This window comes from Phaethon aethereus (assembly GCF_964289735.1).
Source record: "Phaethon aethereus genome assembly, chromosome: 28".
Lineage (NCBI taxonomy): Eukaryota > Metazoa > Chordata > Aves > Phaethontiformes > Phaethontidae > Phaethon > Phaethon aethereus.
Window position 1 is genome coordinate 889,596 of NC_138604.1, and position 22,509 is coordinate 912,104.

General features: G+C 43.9%; 1 protein-coding gene across 1 annotated transcript; it reads right to left on the reverse strand.

The window, feature by feature from the left end:
- Positions 1 to 1,666: 1,666 nt before the first annotated feature.
- On the reverse strand, positions 1,667 to 15,942 carry LOC309414176 (HORMA domain-containing protein 1-like; the record flags this gene model as incomplete). The annotated part of the gene is made up of 13 exons (XM_082011466.1): positions 1,667 to 1,747; positions 3,628 to 3,711; positions 4,439 to 4,515; positions 8,050 to 8,113; positions 9,275 to 9,528; positions 10,121 to 10,272; positions 12,160 to 12,227; positions 12,891 to 12,917; positions 13,019 to 13,039; positions 13,439 to 13,475; positions 15,007 to 15,070; positions 15,397 to 15,541; positions 15,910 to 15,942. The coding sequence occupies 13 exons, from the start codon at positions 15,940 to 15,942 to the stop codon at positions 1,667 to 1,669; spliced, it is 1,107 nt and encodes a 368-aa protein (XP_081867592.1).
- Positions 15,943 to 22,509: the final 6,567 nt, after the last annotated feature.

Consider the following 22,509-nt stretch of genomic DNA (forward strand, 5'->3'; position numbering starts at 1 on the left):
CAACAGCAGCACGCGGAAGGAACAGCCGTGCCCCTCCCCGCACGGAGTTTCAGGGCTGAGAAGCAAAATACGGTTTCGCATCTCCCCCAACCTTACCCCTGCCCGGCGAGTCCGTGCCAAACCTCCCCCACTCCTTTCCCTGCGACCAAACTTCGGGGCCGTGCGGAGGAAAAGCTTCCTGGTGGGGCAGGGGGAGGGCGGGAGCGGCCCGGCGGCTTCCTGGGCTCCGGTAACCCAGCCCGCAGCGAGGCGCCGGCAAATGGGAGCCCGCACGGCCGGGAGCCTCCAAGGAGCGCAGCCAGCGGGGGGATTTCCCCTCCTCCTCCTCCTCCTCCCGGGGAGGAAGGCGGTGCGCGTGGAGCGTGTGCTGGCCCCGTGGGAGGCGGCGGTTGCGGCGGCGGCCGGACCGGGCAGTTCTCTGCTGTCGAAATAAACAAACGGGTTCGCAACCAGCCGCGGGCAGCGCCCGCCATCGCTCAGGAAATCCCAGGGAACCGGTTCAGCGCGGTGGAAAGAAACGCGAGCGCCGGCCTCGCACAGCTGCCTCCCCCCCCGAGGCCCGTTTCAACCTCTTTTTGTCCCCTCTCGCCTTGCTCTGGCGCGCTGCCCGCGCCCCAGCACCCCGCACAGGCGCGGCCCCAGACAACCGCTGGCCGGAACGGGAGCGAGCAGCCCGCGCCTGCAGAGCGAGAGCCCCCGGTGTCCGCCAACCGCCACAGCAGAGACACACACAGCAACCGGAATGGGCCCAGCGTTTTAATTAAGATAAAGACATTCTTGAAAGTAAAATGTCAAGAAGAGTCCAGCTATCCCCACCTGAAGACAGCAACAGCTCTTCATGCAGAAACAGCCTCACTCCAATTCACTTACAGTACAGAGAAAGTAACACTGTCTTGTTCGGAAAAGAAATGGCACCACATCCAACTTCTGCAATTAATCATTACATACACATTTCTTCAAATAATCTCACACCATTGTAACAGATGCCTGCCCGGTTAATACTTCATTTGTAATTACACATCTCACAGCTGTACAGAAATCCCTATGTTTTGGCATGAAATAATGTAACTGAAGGTATGAAGAATGCTTGTTTTTCACTTGAGTCTGGTGCCTTCAGCCTGGAAGAAATGCAAATAATCAAGCCCCCCCCAACTGTCCCAGTAATAAAAGCAAAAAATGTAGTATTGCTGTAACTATATGTAACAATATAGTCCTCCTGAACCCACTCAGCAAAGCTCTGGAAATCAGCCCATGACTTGAGGAGGTTCCAGACAAGGAGATCCTCAGCTTTGAAATACGGCCCAAAGTTACCCATGAAACCTCATGTGGTGGGTAATTAACATTATACAATCACCATCAGGCCTTAAACACATCATAAACAGGGCGTTCAATCCCCCAAATCCCCTTTGTTACAGAAATTATCAGTTACATCAGTAGTCAGGTACCTTCGGTCTTTCCTGATGGGGTACAACCTCCTAGAAGAAGTCAGTTCTGATGTCTTCAGCTAGGCTTCTTAACAGATTCTTTCATTAAAATACTCACTATTTTGACTACAAAAATGGAACAGAAAAGATACCTAAAAGATATTTAAATATGAACATTCACATTAAACAACAAAATGGCAGTGGTGTGCAGAACTCCAAACAAACAGCAGGAAGACAGGTATCTAAAACCGCTCCTTCGGTTCACTGATCTTTCTCCTTTTTGGCACCACATCCTGACTAGATGAGAGTTCAAACTGATGAACCTGCCAAGGAAAAACAAATATTGCATTACAGGCTGACACACAGCAGACTGTGGCCTGCTCCATGGCACTAGCAAGTTTAACATGAGAAAAGCCCACCCTGGACAAGACATCAAGAGCTGCATGTCGAGCATCCAGCTCAACCTTGCTATTACTTGGTCCCTGCCCAGACATGCTAAGCCTGGAGTAACACCTGGGTACTATTTTCTGTCAGAATTTACCTTCCCTCCAAACTACTGAAGGAGGGCTGGGATGCATTTATGCTGTAACAGCAGGACCTCATGTGTGTCACAACTTCAAGAGAACATAATGAAAGCCATTCCCCTTCCACAGAGGCAACACACCTCAAGTCCAATTCCATGACCAGCTGGCAGCCACCACAGTGGCCCCATCTGCAGAGTGCAGAGCCAGGCAGCACCAGGTGAGCTTCGCACAGCAGCAGAGCACCCCACACCAACAGGGGAGGGGGCTCAGCACCACACAGGCTCACCTGAGTTTAATCCAGTTATTTTTGACTTGCACACATGTGAGGAGATGACAATTCAGCCTTTAGCTCTGCTGTTGAGTATTTAAAGCAACTATGCTTTGTTTAAATTCTAGTATTAAGTTCATTAAAAAAACCCTTTTCAAAAGAAACAGTGATAGTGAGCATTTTTTTTTTGGCATCAGTGAACAACAAAAAAATACCGCATATGACCTTGGGCTTGGAAGTAAAAAACCCTCTATTCTGCAGTGAGCAGCACCTTTATAAGAAGATTGAATCTACTGGCTTTATTCTGAATTTTCACATCTCCACTCCATGCCTTTGTTGCGAACTCCGTTAGCCCTTTTCACATGCAGCTTCCATACATAGATATTTTTAAAACACAGACCAATTTATCTTTTGGATTTCTTTAGAGCATTCTGCTGAGGAATAAATTTTGCATGCTCCCGAGCCCAACTTCCATCAACCTTTACAGAAATAAGGCAACTATTAGTTTAGGAGAAAACTACTGGCAAAAGTTGAGCTGCACTTTACGAACCCTTACACAACAACTACTGCACTAAAAATGAAGGAAGGGCTTTCCTGGGCAGGCACAGGAGGGGTACCATTTTCCTTGGCCTTGACACACAACTTCCCATCCCGACTGTAAACGAAGAGCACTTATTTACTAGAACGGTAACATTCACCCCACATCTTCTGAGAAGAACCTACCAGTAACCCTGAACAGGCGCAAGCTGAGCGTTGCTGACACCTTGTCAGGGCCACCCAGAGCCTCACAAAGCTGAGGCCACCAAGCTCAGTTGGTAAAGGCAGCGACTTGGGGGCCCCCAATACCAGCCCCAAAGGCCAAGTTCCAGCCTGAAGACAACTTCTGCTCCACCTTGTGCAAGGCTGGAGGAATTTGGCTCCCTGAAAGGAGCACTGACTACAGGACTCATCTGCTGCAATGCAATTAAGCGAAGACAGACTGGATTTTTCTTGGTATGAATGAGTCAGATGAGGTTAGAATTTTGGCCTCATGTATTCCAAGTAAAATCACTAGCAAGCATATGGTACACCTGGCTGGGGATCTCTGCTGACACACACTCCTACCAAAAATGCCTTAAACCCGCAGGTAATTTGGCTAAATGCATTCTCAAGATGGAAGTCAATCCTAATGAATTTTTCTCAACCTGTGTTAACTGCATCAACACTCAGCTTTTAACTCTTTGGAACAGATTTTTTTTTTTGACACTAAGAATCCAGATGCATTGAATTTAATGGGAATTTTGGAAGTTATGAGAAATTCATTCTGTCAACATGAATTATAAAGCTTAGTGTTTTATTCACTGTTTAGAACAGGAAAAGGCTTAAAGAACAGAAATAGAAAGAACAGAACTAGATAAAAAACAGTACTAACAGTGCTGGTTTGAAATATCTTTCCACTTCTTGTCCTGCTCTCTGACACATTAAGTTCAGATGTCTTACTTGCCAAATGATCAACCTAAAAATCAGAAAATGTAAGTTGCCTTGTGACAGCAGTAAAAAAAAATATATTGGAGGCTACAGCAGGGTTCAGTGCTGTAGCATACAAAGAGCTCTGGCTCTGCTCACCACAGCATTTGAGCTGAAATTTAAATACAAGAGTATACCCACTGAAGTCAACAGCAGCATTTACAGCTGAATGTGTCAAAGAGCCCTGACAGATCAAAGCATCAGTTATTTTTGCACAGTAAGTCACTCAGTTACCTAGGGCTATTCCGTTTTAAGAAGTCTTAAGGACCTGCGTTTGAAGTAGTCCTCCACATCTATACACCATTTTGATATAGGCAGGGAATATAGCCCGAGTTTTAAGTCTGAGTAGTAAACCTGCATTTTAAGTTTTAATCAACCTTTAAACAAGGCTTGGTCTGTCAGAATTCACAGAGAAATTTCTATCAGGCAGAGTGTTTAGTTATGGCAGTTTATAAACATGGAAATTGCATTCACATTTTTCTTAATTCATCAGACCAGCTGTTTGGTTTGAAAACTGTATGACGGGAACAGCCTCTTGTTATTGCTTTAGAATATTTACAGTGTTTTACAGAAACAGTTAAGTAAAATGTAAAGGCATTATTACTGGCTGCGGTAAATAAACCTTTAGCAGATTACCTATTAATCACTCGAAGTAGGAAAGAAGCTTCACAAGAGCTCTAGTAAAAATTTAAGGTGACGGAGTGCAGTTTTCATACCTGAGGATTAGAAACACACAGATTCTGGTTCCCTCCAGCCTTTGTAACTTCATCTTCTTCACAAGTCAAACTTAGTTCTATAAAAGAGTTGTCAGTAAAGCACACTGTCAACACCAGACTAACAGCCTCTTAACTGCTGTTTTGCCACAAGGAGCACATGTGCTTTATAAACACGGGGAACTGGTGCTTCAAAAGGGCTCCAATTCTCTGTCTGCAAGTCATTAATTCCACAACTATTACACTCTTACATCTTTAATTCAGCGATTTCCTATCACAACTTCCTATCACAGGAACACAAGAGATGCTTATTGTTATGTAGTACAGATTTATGCACAGGATCTTTGGAAGAGTGGGCTTGATCCCCAGACTCATTTATATACCGTACTGCTAAAGGCTCATCTACATTGGGATTTGCTTCCAAGCTAAAAAGCCTCACAAACCCGTTTTGCACTGCAGAACGGGCAAACGGTGCCACAGGGCCACGCTGGCACAGCTTCTGCATATTCCGAACTCGCTGCCAGCGGATGGCTCCCATTTTGTAACCCAAGCGAGCACTCTGGCTGCAGTGCCTGTAGCTACAGTTCCCCTTGTCACTGCCTGCAGCTGCATGAACAGGCCACGAAGAATAAGCAGTCAGCTCTGGAGGTTTTTTGTTGTTTCTAATCCATGCTGGTTTTTCCTAGGACACAGATAAAAGCATGTATTGGTTATAGACGACTATGCTTCAGACTGAAGAACATCGGGGTGTCATGCTTTTTCCTGTGTCTTGTCACTCCTGTAAATAAAACATTACACCAACTCAATAAGACAAGGAATTTGCTGCATTTTTGCATGGTTTGGGAACTCCTAAGAATTTCTCAAAGCACCACATACAGCTTTATGGGGTTATTCCAGTTCTGCCTGGAATAACCTATGCCCACCAGCATCGTCAAGATAAAAATGCTCATCTACACATGCTGTTTCCTACACGTTTCCATGATTATTTTCAAACAGCGTGGAAGCGTTACCTGTTTTTGCAAAGCTGCACATTTCTAAAAAAACAAGATAAATGCCACTATTTAAACACACAGCACAGTGTTCAATGTTGGGCTTGAATGACAGGACAGTCCAACTCATTTTAAAAAATCCAGGCTCAACTTGCTTTGTCCAACTGCCTTCACAAGCACTCAGACACCATGGTAGCCCCAACAAGCCGCTAGTCTTGTTCAGGTTGAGAGGACCAAAAGCCTCAGCACTGACACAGTTGCCACTTTCATAGTTCTGTAGAAAGCAGCATGTCAGGAAGTTTCTGCAAAAACTTAGCGTTTCTGAAGTCTGCAGAACCAGAGTTGTATTTCAAAGTAGATGCAAGCATTCAGAAGAGCGAACAGAGCAAGCAGCAGCACTAATGGGCATTTCTTCTAGGAGTGCCATATATTCATTATCTCCACAGAAGCCTCAACCTCTGCTACAGAAAAAAAACATTTTATATAGGCTTCTCATCCAAATAAAAGACTGTATTTGGATTTTGGTCATAAAGCTTGTTTGTTTACTTCAGTCTTGAGAATTCTGTTCCTTTAGCTATCCTATTTACATCAGCATATCAGAGCACTTCTGAGCATACTTATCTACATCATCTCTACTTAATCTTCTTCCAAAAAGGGCACTTATTTCCTCTTTGGACCTTTCTTTGCTATGTTTGAAGTGCTCTATGTACAGCACATGGGTACCAGTATAGTCTGGCTGCTTCCTATATGGCCTCTCCAAGATGGGGAGACCAACAAGCAGCAATTGATTCTTCAGTTCATTTGGTAGCAAAGCTCAATCTTTGAGCTCCTGGGCTATCTTGGGGAATCTGAAGATAAATAATCTACTTTTCATCCTAGTGTCTCTAAAATCTTAGAAGGGAAGCTTCTGCTCGGAGTCCCTGAGGACAGTTTGCTGTCTCATGTTTTGACTTTGAGACGGTCTGGGTCTGCATCTTGGAGCACAGACAAAAACACAGTAGAGAGGTTCCAGAGCATGTTTCTGGTAGTAGCTGCAGTCTGGGTGGTGTAGCCAGGACAGTTACTTTATTGGCACTTCTGCATTCAGAGCTCAGTGGAGGACATTTATATGATTGTAAGCAAACAGTACAGAACCTATCTCTTTATAAAGGCAAAGAAAAATCCAACAAAACAGGTGCTGCTGTTTTTCATCAGAAAGGATGAGCGGGTACTTCCTAATGTCTGCACAGCAGGAAGGGCATAACGGTTTATTTGATAACAAGGGAGAAGGCAGCTTTGCCTTGCAGTGTTAAGAGTCCTCAGAGTGCTTCCAAAATAGAAGATTTCCTTTATACTCTCTGCAAAACTCAGTTCAATTTCTTATTGAAATTGTTACATGAAACTTTTTAAAATAAAAAAAAGAAAGTGGTTTTGGTACCTTCTTGAGAAGTGCTGCCTTACAGGCCTCCACCTGGAATTTGCTTTTTGCTGCTACAGTTTTACACTGACAGATTTTACAGTGTTGGGATTTTACTTGAGGAAACTCAGTTTGCTGAGATTCATACTAACAAAAATGCTTTGCTAGAACTTGTACTTATTAAAACTAAAGTTAAAAGAGTTCCCTTGCAATTACCAAAATGCTCCATATAACACACAGTAAGAGAGAAGGGCACACAGGTCCAGAGTAGGCTGTGAAAGCAAGCAGCTAGAAAAGGCACTGAAAAAGCCAGCAGCACAGACATAATCACACAATTATTCATAAAACAAAAATATTGAGCTTAAGTAACCAATTGTATTAGGAATAGCAAGCCACAGTAATCATAGAATCATTAAGGTTGGAAAAGACCTCTAAGATCAAGTCCAGCCATCAACCCAACACCACCCTGCCCACTAAACCATGTCCTGAAGTGACACATCTACACATTCTTTGAACACCTCCAGTGACGGCAACTCCACCACAAGTAATGAACACCTTCCTTTGTACAGAAGAACATGCATCATACAGATAGATATTTATACATGGTATCATTCAGTCTACCACAATGTAAAAACTCTCTGTACACAAGCCCTGATGGTCTCAGTTCCTCCACAACCACAGACTGAAGCACACGTGGATTGTAGAATCAGACCACGCGCCTACTGTAGTCAGAGCTTAAGCAAAGAAGGTGGCTAAAGTGGTATTTCTGCTAAACTTATTTAGTGGCTGAAGCTGTGAGCGTACAGTCCAAACAGCCGATTTAAACAAAAATACTCTTGGACCATTTTTTGCATGGAGAAATCTGCTTCCCACATCTGCATTAATGGAATTCAAGAGCACAACACCTCTGCAAGCTTTATGTGGAAATTAAATATATTAGTAAAATAACAGAAACAGCAAGAGAAACCAAATAAAATTTACTTCTAAATATAACCCATTAAATTTAGCTTATCTGATAAAATGGAACAGAAGATCAGAATTTTACAACAGAAGCATGAAAAGGTGCATTTGCTAACCAAGTGCTTCACAGAACAAAGCCACGATAGAAAATAAAGGCACAGCAATGTATGCAAAGAAAAAGTGAATAGCGATCTACATCAGAAAATTGAGTTTTAGTAACATCAGGAAAGAAGCACAAACTGAATAGACTTGAAAAATGTAAGCGTTACCTTGAGCTTCTGAAATATTTACATTATTCTTATCTTCTACTTTGTTATCCAAGACAGGATCCTCCTAGGTTAAGAAAAAGGTCTATCACTTACTGCAGTCAAGTAAGGAAGAGTGTTGGTACTCACACTTAGGGCCAGAGCTTATTACATGGATTCTCAGTGGAACAAACCGTTTTCAAATAATTGCATCTGACATGCAACGTACAGACTAGCTCAGTGTCAATTATTAATGCCAGCACACATTTAACTCACCAAGGAAAACATACGTAAAAAATACTAAAATTGGAACAATAGTATTGAAAGGATACATCAATTACCTCCATCCTATTGCCTATGGAACAGCAACTTAGAGGCATATGCAGATTTTGAGGGCCAAGCGGTTTATTTCCAACTCATCACCTACAGGGCTCCCTAGCAATGCTAACTGAGGGGGGACAAAACCCTGAAGCTCCACCTCTCTCACCTACGGACAGTATAAATTAGCACACATAGTTGCACATTCTCACATGATTAAAAGTATTTGCTGCCTGCCTCCACTGACCCTAGAAACATATGCCTCCAACTGCTGAAGCCTGCACAAGCACAGTCCCAAGAGCCATCTCGGGTGCTCCAGCATCCGCAGCAGGACACACAACTCTGACGCACTCGTGCCTTCAGCAAGCTTTGCTTTGTGCTTTTTTCTAGGCAAATTTCCCCAGGGAAAAATCCCAAAGCCGAACAGAGTTTGTTTTAACTTTAGCTGTGGCATCACTAGCTGTAGCTCTACATATACTGCTGTACAAGAGGATCCCAAAGCAAATTTATTGCCAGTCAATACTTTCTGGCTGCAGCAGCCAGAACTGGGACTGCCATGGGATACGTCCAGGGAGGTTCCACCCGTGTCCTGCGCGTGGAGCTGAACAAATGGCCCCGGCACCCACAGCACAAAGCTACCCCTCTGCTTTTCCTCTCAAGTCTGAGACATGACTACCAACAACACTGCTGCTGACAGGCATTATGCTGATACGCTTCTTCGATACTGCTTTAACAATGACAGATTATTAGCTGGAGCAGTAAAATTAAAGCAAAAAATGTCTCTAAGACATTGTCTTGCCTAAATGGATCTGGAAACAGAGTTTTTAAATAATGTTATAGTAAGACATGCAGTAAAACAATTAATGGCCCTTTTCTAGACCATAGGTCACACAAAAATTCAACAAGCTACACAAAACATTTGCACCCTTACATTCATGTCCTGGTTCTCTTCTGGATCATCTCTGTCAACTCTAACATGCCTCTCCAGGTGCTCAGTCTCTCTATGCTTTAGGATGCTTTTATCAACATTTTCCATTCGTTGTTTTTCAGTTGTAACTTTAACTTTCAGCATATGAAAAGGCGTTGGCACTTCACCCACATTCAGATACATAGGCTCCCCCTCAAATATCATCCCCTCACATTCACCCTCCTTAAAGCCAGGAGGTTGGTAATCAGATGGTGTAACTGCAGAAAAGAATTAAATGTGTTAGTTTTACAAGAACATGTTTCATTTTAATTTTAACTTGTGTGTCAAAGACTTTTCCCCTTTAAACAAAGGGCTACTCAAAGAACAGTGTGGGGAGGGGAATTACCAATATTCAACTTCTAAATGAAATTCTTTTCCCCCTACAGAACAGGCAAAACCCACTTAAAGCTATTTGAAACAGTTTTTACATGCAAAGAGATGAGCTAGCAGCTCTGATTTTGTTGTAAAGCAGTAATACATCCTGAAAGCAGAACTACATTTAAATAGTCATCCAGACTAGAACTAGTCTGGCAATCACGTTCTATACTAACATACTCAGGAAAACTCAGTTTGTTTTTAAAACACACTGAAAGCCTTGCTCCAACAAAGTCAGTGACAAGATTGTGTTCCTACAGCAAGACCAAATCCTTTCTCATGACAACTTTTAAAATCCAAGCAGAAAGACAGATGCAAAGTAACATCATTTAACAAGTCCCAGTAACCATAACGAATATACATTAAAATATTTCTTTGAACTTCTTTCCAATGTCTGAACACAGTTGATAAATTAAGGTAATATGGAAATACTACCTTCATCATAATAGAACAGCTTCATAGTCAGGCAAACATCATTTGGTAATGGACTCAGATTTTGCATCAGAACAAAAATCTTGCGAATAAGGAGGATACTGGCTTTCTTGGTGTCTGCACAGGTGATTGTGGAATCACTCCTTTTAGTCTTACTAAAAATGGACAAAGTATTCAGATTATTTTTTTAATGCAGAGTAAGCTGTTCCTCGTATTACGATACATGACCCTTTAACAGACTGTGAATGTCAGAAGCAGACATCACATTTATTGCCTGAGGTCTGAGATTACAAGCACTGCAATTCCTTATACTGTTTAAGTGACCTGCATGTTCTCTGCCCCTCAGAAGATCAAATCCTGAGACAGGGACATCACAAAAGCGTCATGGTTCAGCAGCTGTGGCCAACTTACTGTATTTTACATTACACAATGCTTAAAAAAACACCGAATCTGATAGAAAGAAAGAAGTAGGTACTTTTGAAAGCCCCAATTCTGCAAAGCCTTACGTACTTGCTCTCCCTTAAATAAAGCAAGTGACAAGAATGGTTACTGATAAGAAATGTGGGCCTAAGTGACTCTTGGCATCCAGCTCTGACATTTCCATGTCTCTGTTCTACCAGCAGCTGACCTAAACCCCATCTTATTGCCACTAAAAACACTCTCCCTCTACTCCCCTGCTCCTCAGCCACACAGCTCAGAGAGGGACTAGAGGACCTGAAGAGCCAGCACAAAGCAACTCAGTTATTCCATTGGATAACCCTGTGTTTCGGAAGCATGCAATGCTTATGGAAGCATGCACCTTAACTGCCGTGTTTCAAACGTCTCGCTCCTCTGCAGATGGTCATCTCCTTCCCTGCAGGGTGTCAGAAGTAGGCTCATGCCTTGTATTTTCAAATCAGTCTGGCATGACTTCATGCTAACGCACTAAGGCAACGTGGTGTGGCTGAGTCGCATCCCCTTCCACTAGTGTTTTTTTACATGACTTCGAACTTTTTTCAGAGGTAAGTAACTGACCTCAGCCCAAAGGGCTTAGGTCTGCAGCACTGCAGTCTTCTTTCTTTAATTTAAAAAGCATTTTACACAGGAGGAAAGTCAGGAGAAGTTTGTTAGGTATGAACTTGCTACATTTCAAATACTTGTCTTAAAATAAGCCATTTCCTTGCAGCCGTGACTGACCAACAAGCCCCTACAACGGAATGAGGCCCACTGGAGATGGGCAAGGGTGATGTGCTCATGAAGCTAGGGAATAACACAGGGCATCAACCACCACAGCTGTTGCAAAGGAAGCCAACTTTATCTCAACACACAGGGGACCCGAGCATGGCCTTCATTTTAGATAAACAGCTCTATGTCAGATGAGTGAATCAACTGGTGGTGTAACTGTTTCTTCCAGAATTCATTAAAAGCATGTGAATGTCTCCTTGAGTCAGCCAAACCAGTATGGGGGGGAAGTGAGTATGTGGCTCAGCCCCAAAAAGTATAAAAACTAAAAAAACAAAAGAATTCCAGAGAGCAATGGGCTGGAGCTGGCTTCAAGCTGCATATTCCTTCCCCACGACTGGGGATGCCCGGCATCACGGCAGTGAGCACATTAGAGACCAGTGACGGGAATCACATTGGTATTGATTCAACTGTGTATTGCAATAGCTATGCTTTGCTAAGCACAGCTTACATTTGTATTGTGTTTTCACTGTATTTTGTATCATCTCTGCTAAATAAGAAACCCCATGTAACATCAAGTATCTTCAGATCAGTAAATCTGATATTAAACATTTCACCCTCCAGGCATGGAATATCTTCGAGGACCTGGTCAGAGAGCATTGGACTCTGACACTAACAGTCATCTTTTGAGTGTGTATTTAAAAATACGAACATACTCTGACAAAGTTACCATTGTATTTTAAGAGTAAGTCTAACCTAGTAGTATCTGTTGATAAAATTAATCTTCAGATCCAGAATTAAAAAAGGAAACAAAGAGATCCAAAGTTCTTACTTTCAGCTGTATGCAAAACCACAGAGCAGAATAAAGTCTGTGACAGTACCTGCTGAAATCCAGGAGTGGCCCATTGTGGGTGTACTTGAATTTGAAGTGGTAACATTCCGTAATTGTCTGCAAACAAATCCAGTAATTAAATTATTAGCTGTCAAGCAAACTACTACTACTATTTCTGCCTAGTAATTATTAACTTTGCATTTAAAGAAAATGATAGTCCAACTCTTGATCCACTCACATGCGCTAAATACAGCTTTCCAATGCTACAACAACTAACAGTATTAATGTATATAGTTGTCATCAAATAAAATTAAGATCTACATTATTTTCCAGGAATCACCATGATAAACTCATGTTGCAAAACATTTTAAGTTTTTTTAATGAAACATTCATTCAAATTTTAATCACTGTGAAATGTTTCACCCACATTAACAGAGACGTAGTGACACCCAGTGGTTAGTTAAAACTTACTGCGTTTTTCAGAAAGAAGTTCCATAAGTTTGTTATGCAGAGTTAGGACAATGCATCTTTATTGGCCATTTAACTCTGCAACACCACCTTGGGTTTCTTGTACTGGCCTGAAAACAACCTGACACTAGATCCTCAAAGGCAGTTCACTACATGGCAATTCGGGTAAGCTCCTGTGATTCTTGTATTTGATATTTTAAGACAACATTCACATTAGCGCACACCAAAAGGACAAGTACTATTGCTTGTATACACATTTCACTATATCCATACTATCGTTAGTCATCCGGTAAAATATTCTAGCAGATTTACCTGAGGATCTTCTGGATGGGTATAGACCTGTATTTTTAAAGTAAACAGAGGAAACAGAGTAAGAACTGTACACATCTCTAAGCACCTACCTTAAAAAAACATGTACCTTACTTTTCAAGGATACTTACTGCTAGGACAATCATTCTTAGCTGTTGGAAACATAATTGAGGAAAAAGAACATTAAATGTATTCCATAGGCCATTTCTGTTTACCAAGTGTTCTGTTTCTATAGCTCTGGAAACCAATATAGACAACTAAGGCCTGTTTGAAGAGAAACCGCTTCATACACTTAACTCCTTATCTGTTTAAGAAAGGACTTAACTGGAAGAAGAAAATTCCTACATATCCCTGGCTTTAAGTGTTTCTGTTTACAAAGAACATTATCCTGAAATGTCTGTGCATCCCACATTGTAGCCAGCTGTTTAAACATATTGAAGCACAGCTATTCCCTAACCATAAAGTCCTATAACTACACTGGCAGCTAATGGACTTGCATAAATGAATGTTTCAATATTTTTAAAATAGCTAAATGATACTGGAAAACTTACGTATTTCTTCTGCAAGGCATCGTAGCATCCTAACATCCTGCAAAAATCAAACATTGTCCATCTACTACTAATCTCCATTTGCTTTGCTTCTGACTAAACAGTCCCCAAAAAAAGCCTTCTGATTTTATTAGAGCAATAAATACTCATTCCATTAGTGTCTTATTAGCAATGATAAGAAATTACTATCTCTGTAAACCAAATAATCTTAAACTCTTTGCAAAGTAAAAACATAATCTGTAAGTAAATAATTCATCAGTAAAAACATAATGCAAACGTACACCTACCATTTTCAAACTTTAACACGTGTATTCATAAACAAGTTTATAAATAAGTACTTCGGCTGAACATCCAACATCTCTGAAGCACAAAGGAATTATGGCCCTTATTTTGATGTTGCAATTTACTTTATGTAACATGCAAACAACAATCAAATAGTGAACCAAAACTTACCCTATTTTTTCCTAACATTTCCTTTGAATATAGTCAACAAGGAAAAATTGGGTTTGGTGTGTACCTGATGCTGAGTTAAAGGCTACTCACCTCTCAACTCCAAACAGGTAGCACACACCCTTCACAAAAAACAGGGAGCTTTTCCTTGTCAGCACCCATGCCACTGCCCTCACTAGTGTTTGACGCGTAAGAGTAAGGTGAAATGCACTTGGTGCCACTTCAGTTTCCTCTACCACAGAAGATCAATTAAGAAATTCCAGAGTACAGTAAAGGAAGTCTTCCCCCACCCCAGTGACAGCACATGGACAGAGTGGATGACTAATTTCACCTTTAACATCAGAACTCAGACCCACATCTCCAAACACCTCAAAACTGGCAGCAGCTGCAAACCCCTTCTGCTGAATGCAGCATTATTTCCAACACCCTACCTTGTACTACAACTAGTAAAAGTGTGGAAAGAAGAAAGCTGGTCTTTATACAGGTAAAAAAATAGGAATGTGCATAGAAAGCAAAGGCCTTATATACACCCTTTTTTAAAAAGCAAGAAGAGCAGCTGTGAATAAGTCTCACAATTACTGTGAGCAGGAAGAAAATAAAAATATCAAGTGACATCTTTACACTCAACTATGAGTTTACAAGTTGATAGACTCATTTGCAGACACAGTTCTGCCTTGAATATAAAGGCCAACAGTTACCACTTTCTTATACAAGTCTAAGAGCAAGATCTATAAATTCAAGATGCAAAATGGTAACACTGCAACTAGAGAGGATCTACTGGTTAGATTTCTGCATTTATGTGCGCCCTTCAGCACTCATACACCCACAGCTCACTCTCCAAACACACACTTGTGCTCTGCTAAGCACCGAGTTGTAAGTCTTTCTAATAAGAAAGGCAACTGTATAACTATTACATCTCTACTGAAAAACACACATTTTGACTTTCTTTAAAAAAAGAAAATTGTCAACATAGTAAATACCATGCACTAAAAGCACTGCCTGGGCAGTTGTTCACTCACAGCGAGTGAACTTTTCTATTTGTATATGCAAACAACCAAAAAAGGTATCTTTCAGAATTGACATGCTATGGAAGTGTTATACATGCACTGTAATTAACATACCATTTCACCAGCTGAGTAGAGCCAGGACAGTTCTTGTCCTCCCTCAGAATTTTGACAGAGACATCTCAAAAAAAGAATATATACATGCATATTTACTTAGGACAAAATATAGCTATGTGGCTAAGAAGGTGACGTTCATCCCCTAAAAGTATGTAATCAAAAGCAAACTAAAATTAACATTACCAGCAGATGTAGGCATGGTTTTAATTGCTGAGTTTGCATTTCGTTAGATAGCGGTGATGCTGCAATGAATGTATTAGTGAAGTTTCCATTACAATCATCGAAAATGGTTATTACCTTTAATGAAAAAGACCAAGCGGCTTTAAAAACACTCATCAACTTCATAACAACCCTATAATTTTGCAAAGAATCATGAAAACAGCTTGTTACCATCCATGTATCTTGTTCCGTAGGCACTTTCAGGAAAGATTCCTCTCAGGTATGTAATGCAGGATACTGCTACCGCCAGGAGCCTCTTCACTAGCATCAGGGATTGCTGTTCAGTAGATATTTTGTTAGGAAATACAACTGCACTCTGAAAGTTAGAGAAAAAAAGAATTAATCACTGCCCACAACAACAAGCTTGTACAGTCTACAGTCTGGTCCAACGCCTACTTAACATTTTAATTTAATGGAAAAGCATGACTCTTGTCATTTATAAAGTTAAGCTTATTCCTAACACTGGGCATTGCTATGTTTTTAGGACATAGCTGATTGCTACCAAGTGCATGACCACAAAGTTCAGACTCAAGCATCTTTATTCATAGTTAAAAGACTGAATCAGCCTGTAATTTTCAAATGAAAAATATTACAAAGCACCTGGGTGCCCTATTTCAGCTAAAATGCAGTTATTTCTCCAAATCAAATAACATACTGTGCTGAAATACACAAGAAAAATCATACCACACAATTCCTTTGCTTCTGAGCAGTTGCCATTTTGCAGATACTCTTCTATCTGCTAAGGAAAAAAACTGCATTAACACATGCATGGCCATCATTAACGAGTGCATACGAGCCCAGACCACAGCTATTCAGCTTCAACAAATCAGTAGGTGAACCTACAAACAGTTCCTGCACAACTAATCTGTATCAGTTCAAATAAACCCCATAGATTTAAGGAAACCAAGCAGGAATGGTTCATCTGGTAATCACCAGCAGTAGATTCCTGATTTTCACACCAGCACAAACCTGCCCCAAGGTCACAGTATGCAATAACTGGAATATTGTGGGCCTGTCTGTAAGAAACATGAGCCTTTGAAAGCAATGCTCTGAAGTGCTAACTGGCACCCAACCTAACAGACTTTGGAAGGACCCTTACAGGCTCTCCACATTTAAGTCACCTCCAGCCAAAGTTGAGCCATCACCTTCAGAAAACACCTCCAGGCTTCTTTTCCTCTGTAATTTAAACAAGTATTGGAGAAAGAGACACCTCTCCAGCTATTCTGTTGAGGCATGCTTCCAGTAAACCTTTAACCCTCAGCACCATCAGCCTGACTCCGTCAGACAAGCCTTCCCCAGAATGCAAAAACAAAACGCATCCATGCCTAAGGACATACTAAATACCCTGCCCAAGCAGAAGGCTCACCCTGCCTTCACCAGAAGGCACACAGGGAACTGAGCTCCCCCTCAGCTGAGCCTCCAGAAACCCACCTCATCTCAGGCAGCGGCTGCACTCAGGACCTCTGTGAGAAATGTAACACTAGACTAGCCCCTTCCCAGCAGCACCACCACCACTCAAAAAGACAACCCGCCCCCCCCCCCCCCCAAGGTGGCCACCCACAACCTTAGGCAGAGAGCAACAATATCGGGGGCGGGAGGGAAGGGGCAGCAAAACCCCGCAGGAGGCGAGGAACAGAAGAGCACCCTCGCACCCGGAAAGTGCAAGCCCGCACGTACTGACACACCCACCCGCAAAAACCGCCAGCGCCGCCAGCACCCGCCCTCCCCCTCCGCTTTTATAAGGCAAGGCGTCGTGTGCAAACAGAGGGGCGGGGCTCCCCCCCCCCCCCTCCCGGCATGAGGGCCGTGCGCAGCGCCGCCACATAAAGCCCCCTCCCTCACCACCCCCACCACCCCCAAGCCAAGACGGAATGGAAGTCGGCGGCGGGGTTGGGTTTAACCTACACAGGCGCGTTAAAGCAATGCGTTGTGGCTCTCTTACCGCTTTAGCCCAACTAAATACAGAAGTGATTCACAGCAGGTGTCGTTCACTAAAGCATTTTTAAGCCAGCGTGTAGGCCTTATGTCAATGTAATTTATGCTTCAATGTAAAGAAAAGGTTTTAATGAGATTGCAGTCTCAACCAACACTTTATACATGAAGACCTTTTTTCCTTCAGAATTGGTTTTATCTCCCCGTTCGAGGCAAGCACTGTACTTGATCGCAGGTTGTGCTGTGTGGGTGCGATGGCAGCTGAAAGTGCCAGTGACAGCATCTGTATTTCAGTGTCACGACCACCAGAGCTTGCATCAATGTGAAACCACGGCCAGTGGCTACTTTCCCTGCCCGCACTTTGGCAGCAGCGGGATGGTCCATATCTTCCACTCCCAAATAAGAAACAAAACAAAAATAAAGAGCAGCCAGCCTGGGTGAGGGCCTCAGTGGGATGATGGGAGGCCAGGACACTTGGCCTCCAGAGACACTGTCTTCAAGGAGATGAACCGCGCCTGAAGCTCTCCTCCAGCAGCAGGAGATGTGTGCAGAGCTTTGTGATCACCCAGTCAGCTCAGGGGATCTAGGCCCTGCTTCCTAAATAAACTAGACATATTAAATAGTGAAGGTGTGGGAGGGAAACATGGTTTGTGAGAGGTTTCCCACCTGGGGGAGCCCTTGAAACACCATCCTTTTCACAAGCAAATGTTTCAGTCCTGCTTTTTTAGCAAGAAGAATTCACCATGCCACAGGCAAGCAAACTACGGCATAGCTGCCAGGGACAGCAAACGGGCAAATTTGAGCGTCAAACAGCTGGGCTGTATGAAAAGGGAGCTGAAGCATTTTGTGAAAGGTACCCACTTGGGGGAGCACCGCTAGATGGCAAAGTACCAGCTTAGAGCCAGGCCAGCTGGAATTCCCTCTGCCACCTATTCCTGCCTCCAGATACACATACAGGATTTTCAGACAGTGAAAGTGATCTTTAATTCTTCAGCGAAAGTCTACAATTCCATCAACAATGCACAGAGGTAAAGTGATTTCTGTCTCATGGTCACAATACTCAGTACTGAACTGGAGGGAGGAAAATCAGAGAATCACAGAATCATTAAGGTTAAAAAAGGACCTTCAAGATCATCAAGTCCAACCGCTAACCCAACACCACCATGCCCCCGAAACCATGTCCCGAAGCGCCACATCCACACGTTTTTTGGACACTTCCAGGGATGGTGACTCCACCACCTCCTTTGGGCAGCCTGTGCCAATGCTTGACCACCCTCTCAGTGAAGAAATTTTTCCTAATATCCAAACCTCCCCTGGTGCAACTTGAGGCCATTTCCTCTCGTCCTATCGCTGGTTACTTGGGAGAAGAGACCAACACCCACCTCACCACAACCCCCTTTCAGGTAGTTGTAGAGAGCGATAAGGCCTCCCCTCAGCCTCCTCTTCTCCAGACTGTACACCCCCAGTTCCCTCAGCCGCTCCTCATCAGACTTGTGCTCCAGCCCCCTCACCAGCTTCGTTGCCCTTCTTTGGACACGCTCCAGCACCTCAATGTCTTTCTTGTACTGAACACAGTATTCGAGGTGCGGCATCACCAGTGCCGAGTACAGGGGCACGATCACTTCCCTACTCCTGCTGGCCACACTATGTCTGATACAGGCCAGGACGCTGTTGGCCTTTTTGGCCACCTGGGCACACTGCTGGTTCATGTTCAGCCGGCTGTCAACCAGCACTCCCAGATCCTTTTCCGCCGGGCAGCTCTCCAGCCACTCCTCCCCAAGCCTGTAGCGTTGCATGGGGCTGTTGTGACCAAAGTGCAGGACCCGGCACTTGGCCTTATTAAACCTCATACAGCTGACCTCTGCCCATCAATCCAGCCTGTCCAGATCCCTCTGCAGAGCCCTCCTACCCTCCAGCAGATCAACACTCCCACCCAACTTGGTGTCCCATCTGCAAACTTACTGAGGGAACACTCCATCCCCTCATCTAGATCATCGATAAAGATACTGAACAAGACTGGCCCCAGAACCGAGCCCTAGGGAACACCGCTTGTGACCAGCTGCCAGCGGGATTTAACGCCATTCACCATGACTCTCTGAGCTCGGCCGACACATTTCTTGTGTCCAAGAAATGAGCAATGTGGTGCAAAGGTAGCTACTATCAATCTGGGTAAGAGAAATACACATGGGGAGGGGGACACACTTTTTTCTGTACTGATGCTTTCAAAAGGAAAGACTGATACTTGAGTATGTGAAGTACCTCAGATCACTGAGTTCTCCTCACATTTACAGTTTTCATCTCAAAAAATGGGGATGGAGAGGGTAGATTAAAGCTGTAAGGGACCAGAACATCAAGTATTTGTCCCTACCTAGTCAGTCTGATCTGCTTGGTATGGCAAGGGAAGGAAAGTCCTTGGTCTTCCCTTGGAGAGGCAGGAGAATTCATGGCAGGTTCTCGCTTTGGGAAGGACGGCTTGATGTGTGATAGCTGGAGTACTGGAGTGGCTGCAGGCCACTGGGCTGTACAGATCCTCCCCTGTCTGCACTAATGCATGCTTTGGCCTCCTGACAAGGCAAAGGAGAGGCACTGGAGCTCTGTTGGTACCAACTGCCGAGCAGTCTGAGCTGGAGTAGCTCTGAAGGGGGGTGTCACATGCGGTTGGGGGAAAGGTCTAATGCACTGACAGTATTCAGAGCTGCTGGAGGTGGATGCACTAGCCCAGATGTGTTGGGATCACCCTGCATGGCTCGACCTTAAGGAGAAGGAGCTGTGGCACTGAGAAGCTGGTAAACAGCTGGATATCTGCACGGCTCGGCCTTGAGGAGAAGGAGCTGTGATAAACAACTAAGAAGCAGCGAGGAAAACAGGAACACCTGCAAGCAACAATCCTGACTGTGTGAGGGGCGCGTGGACAGCGCGTGATATTTTGTATATAGCCAATTGCAATAGTGTGTGTAACAAGTTGTAACCAATCATGAGTGTGTGCGCAGTGACTAAGCGAAAATTATGATATATATTGGAGTCAGACAAGACAATAAACGGCTTCGGAATATAACTCTCATAGAGTTGTGAAGTCCATCCTTCTCCCGCAACTGGTGACCCCGACATGATACGATCTCTGGGATCTCATCGTTGAACACCGGTCGAGCGCAGAGGACGCCGCAGGAGAAGCCCGGTTGGAAGAATTGCAGTCAGCGGGACTGACGCAAGGAAAAAGAAAAAGGAATACGTTGCAACGGAGAAGCACCCAGCGAGGTGAGGTGAGCAACCGGGGCGGCATGGGGCAGAACACATCGCGTGAAGAAGGGGCGATAGTCAGACTCCTGCTGCATATGCTCTCTAAGAGAGGACTGAAATATGATGAATATACACTTAGAAGGCTTCTAATTTGGAGCCGAAAGAAAGGGTACCCCCCCGATCCGTCTCTGGCGTTTAGGGCAGAGACGTGGGAGGAGATAGGAAAAATGTTATGGGAGCATATTGAGAAAACTGCTGCAGAGTTAGTGACGGCGTGGAAGTTGATATTAACCACATTAAAAACCTTAAAGGCAGAGAGAAAAGCTGCAGCTGATGTGGAGGAGGCTGTTAAACTGCTTTCAACCAATCCCTTCTTAACCGAGTCAGAGGGTCCGGGACCTTCAGCGACTCCGAATGCACCGCCTGAGGTGCCAGATGCACCGGGTGAACTGGCCGCATTAGATAAGTCAGAGAAACAGATCTACGATGATATATGTGAGGGCAAGACGGGACAAAGCTGCCCAGAACAATGTACTCAATGTTCCTCTGTGTGCCCATGTGAAAGATTGATGGGGCGGGCTTCACCACCCCCGAAACCACCCAGACTTAACCAATCAAAAGCCGTAGTTTTGAAGCCCTCAGCCGAGCCCCTGCCACCTTTACGGCCCCCGTTGCCTGATAGCAGCGACGAAGAAGAGCCTGTTGTAGAGACTATAGGGAGGCAAGAGCCTAGAATGAAAGGCGACCCTAGAGAGCGGTGGAAAGACGTTTTTTTAGGAGCGATGAAAGACGAGGAAACAGAGTTACCGATGGCATTTCCTGTTAGTGTACAGCCTCACGGGCCCAATCGCTGGGACCCATTTCACTGGGACTTGATTAAGAAAGTGCGGAAGGCAGTACAAAATTACGGCTTGCAATCACCTTTCACGCAAGCTCTATTAGATAACATATTCACGGGAATGATTCTTACACCATGGGATTGTCGGCAGATGATAGATATGTTGTTGACACCAACCCAAAGGTTATTGTGGGCAGACAGATGGTATAAACTCTGTATGCAAGAAGCCCTGAGAAACCTGGAGCGTCAAGACGGCGATCCACTCCAGAACATTACTATGGAACAAATGACAGGCCAGGGACTGTTTGTGGATGTTAGATTGCAAGCTCAGCTGCCCTTAGAAGCCTTGCAATTAGTTGGGCGACTAGCATTGAATGCGTTGCGAACAGTCCCTGAGGAGGGAAAGAGGCAACCATCTTACACTCAAATTAGACAAGGGAGAGATGAACCATATATGTCTTTTGTTGATCGTCTGAGAGACACTTTGAATAAAGTGTATACCAATGAAGAGGCAAAACTAGCAGTGTTGTTGAATTTAGCAGTAGAAAATGCCAATGTAGATTGTAAAAGAATTTTGTTAACTTTGCCAAAAGAAGCAACGTTAGTACAAATGGTAGAAGCCTGCAACAGAGTAGGCTCTGCCACACATCAGGCAGAAACACTCGCAAGTGCCTTTGCAGCAGCAATTAAGCCATTTATAAATGGAAAAAGGGAGAAAAAATGTTTTAATTGTGGAAAAACAGGCCATTTTAGAGCTCAGTGCAAGGCCACAAGGAAAGAACCTAGGCAGATTGAGACAGGTCATAAATCCTTCCAACAAGGACCCTTTCAGCAAGGAATAGGCCCAGCAGGAGCACCGTGTGGTCGATGTCAAAAATTTGGTCATCAAGCCTCAGAACGTTGTTCAAAGTATCATCGGGATGGTATGAAATTGGGAAACGGGCGACCGAGCACGAAGGCACCCCACACGACGACACAAATGGGGAAGCACCACCAGGCTGCTTGGCAAGCCTCAGCGCCCAAACCAGAGGGAGCGCCGGAATGGACGTGGAAACAACAGTAGAAGTTACCTTATGGGACATGTCGGTTTATGATGTCCCGACTAACGCAAATGGACCATTAGGATATGGATTGAGTGCTTTGTTATTAGGACGATCTTCAGCAACAAAGTAGGGACTTTTTGTTCTACCTGGAGTCATTGACGAGAAAGGCCATATTGTGCCAACCACTAGTCCTTGGAACACACCTGTTTTTGTGATTCCAAAGAAAAGTGGAAA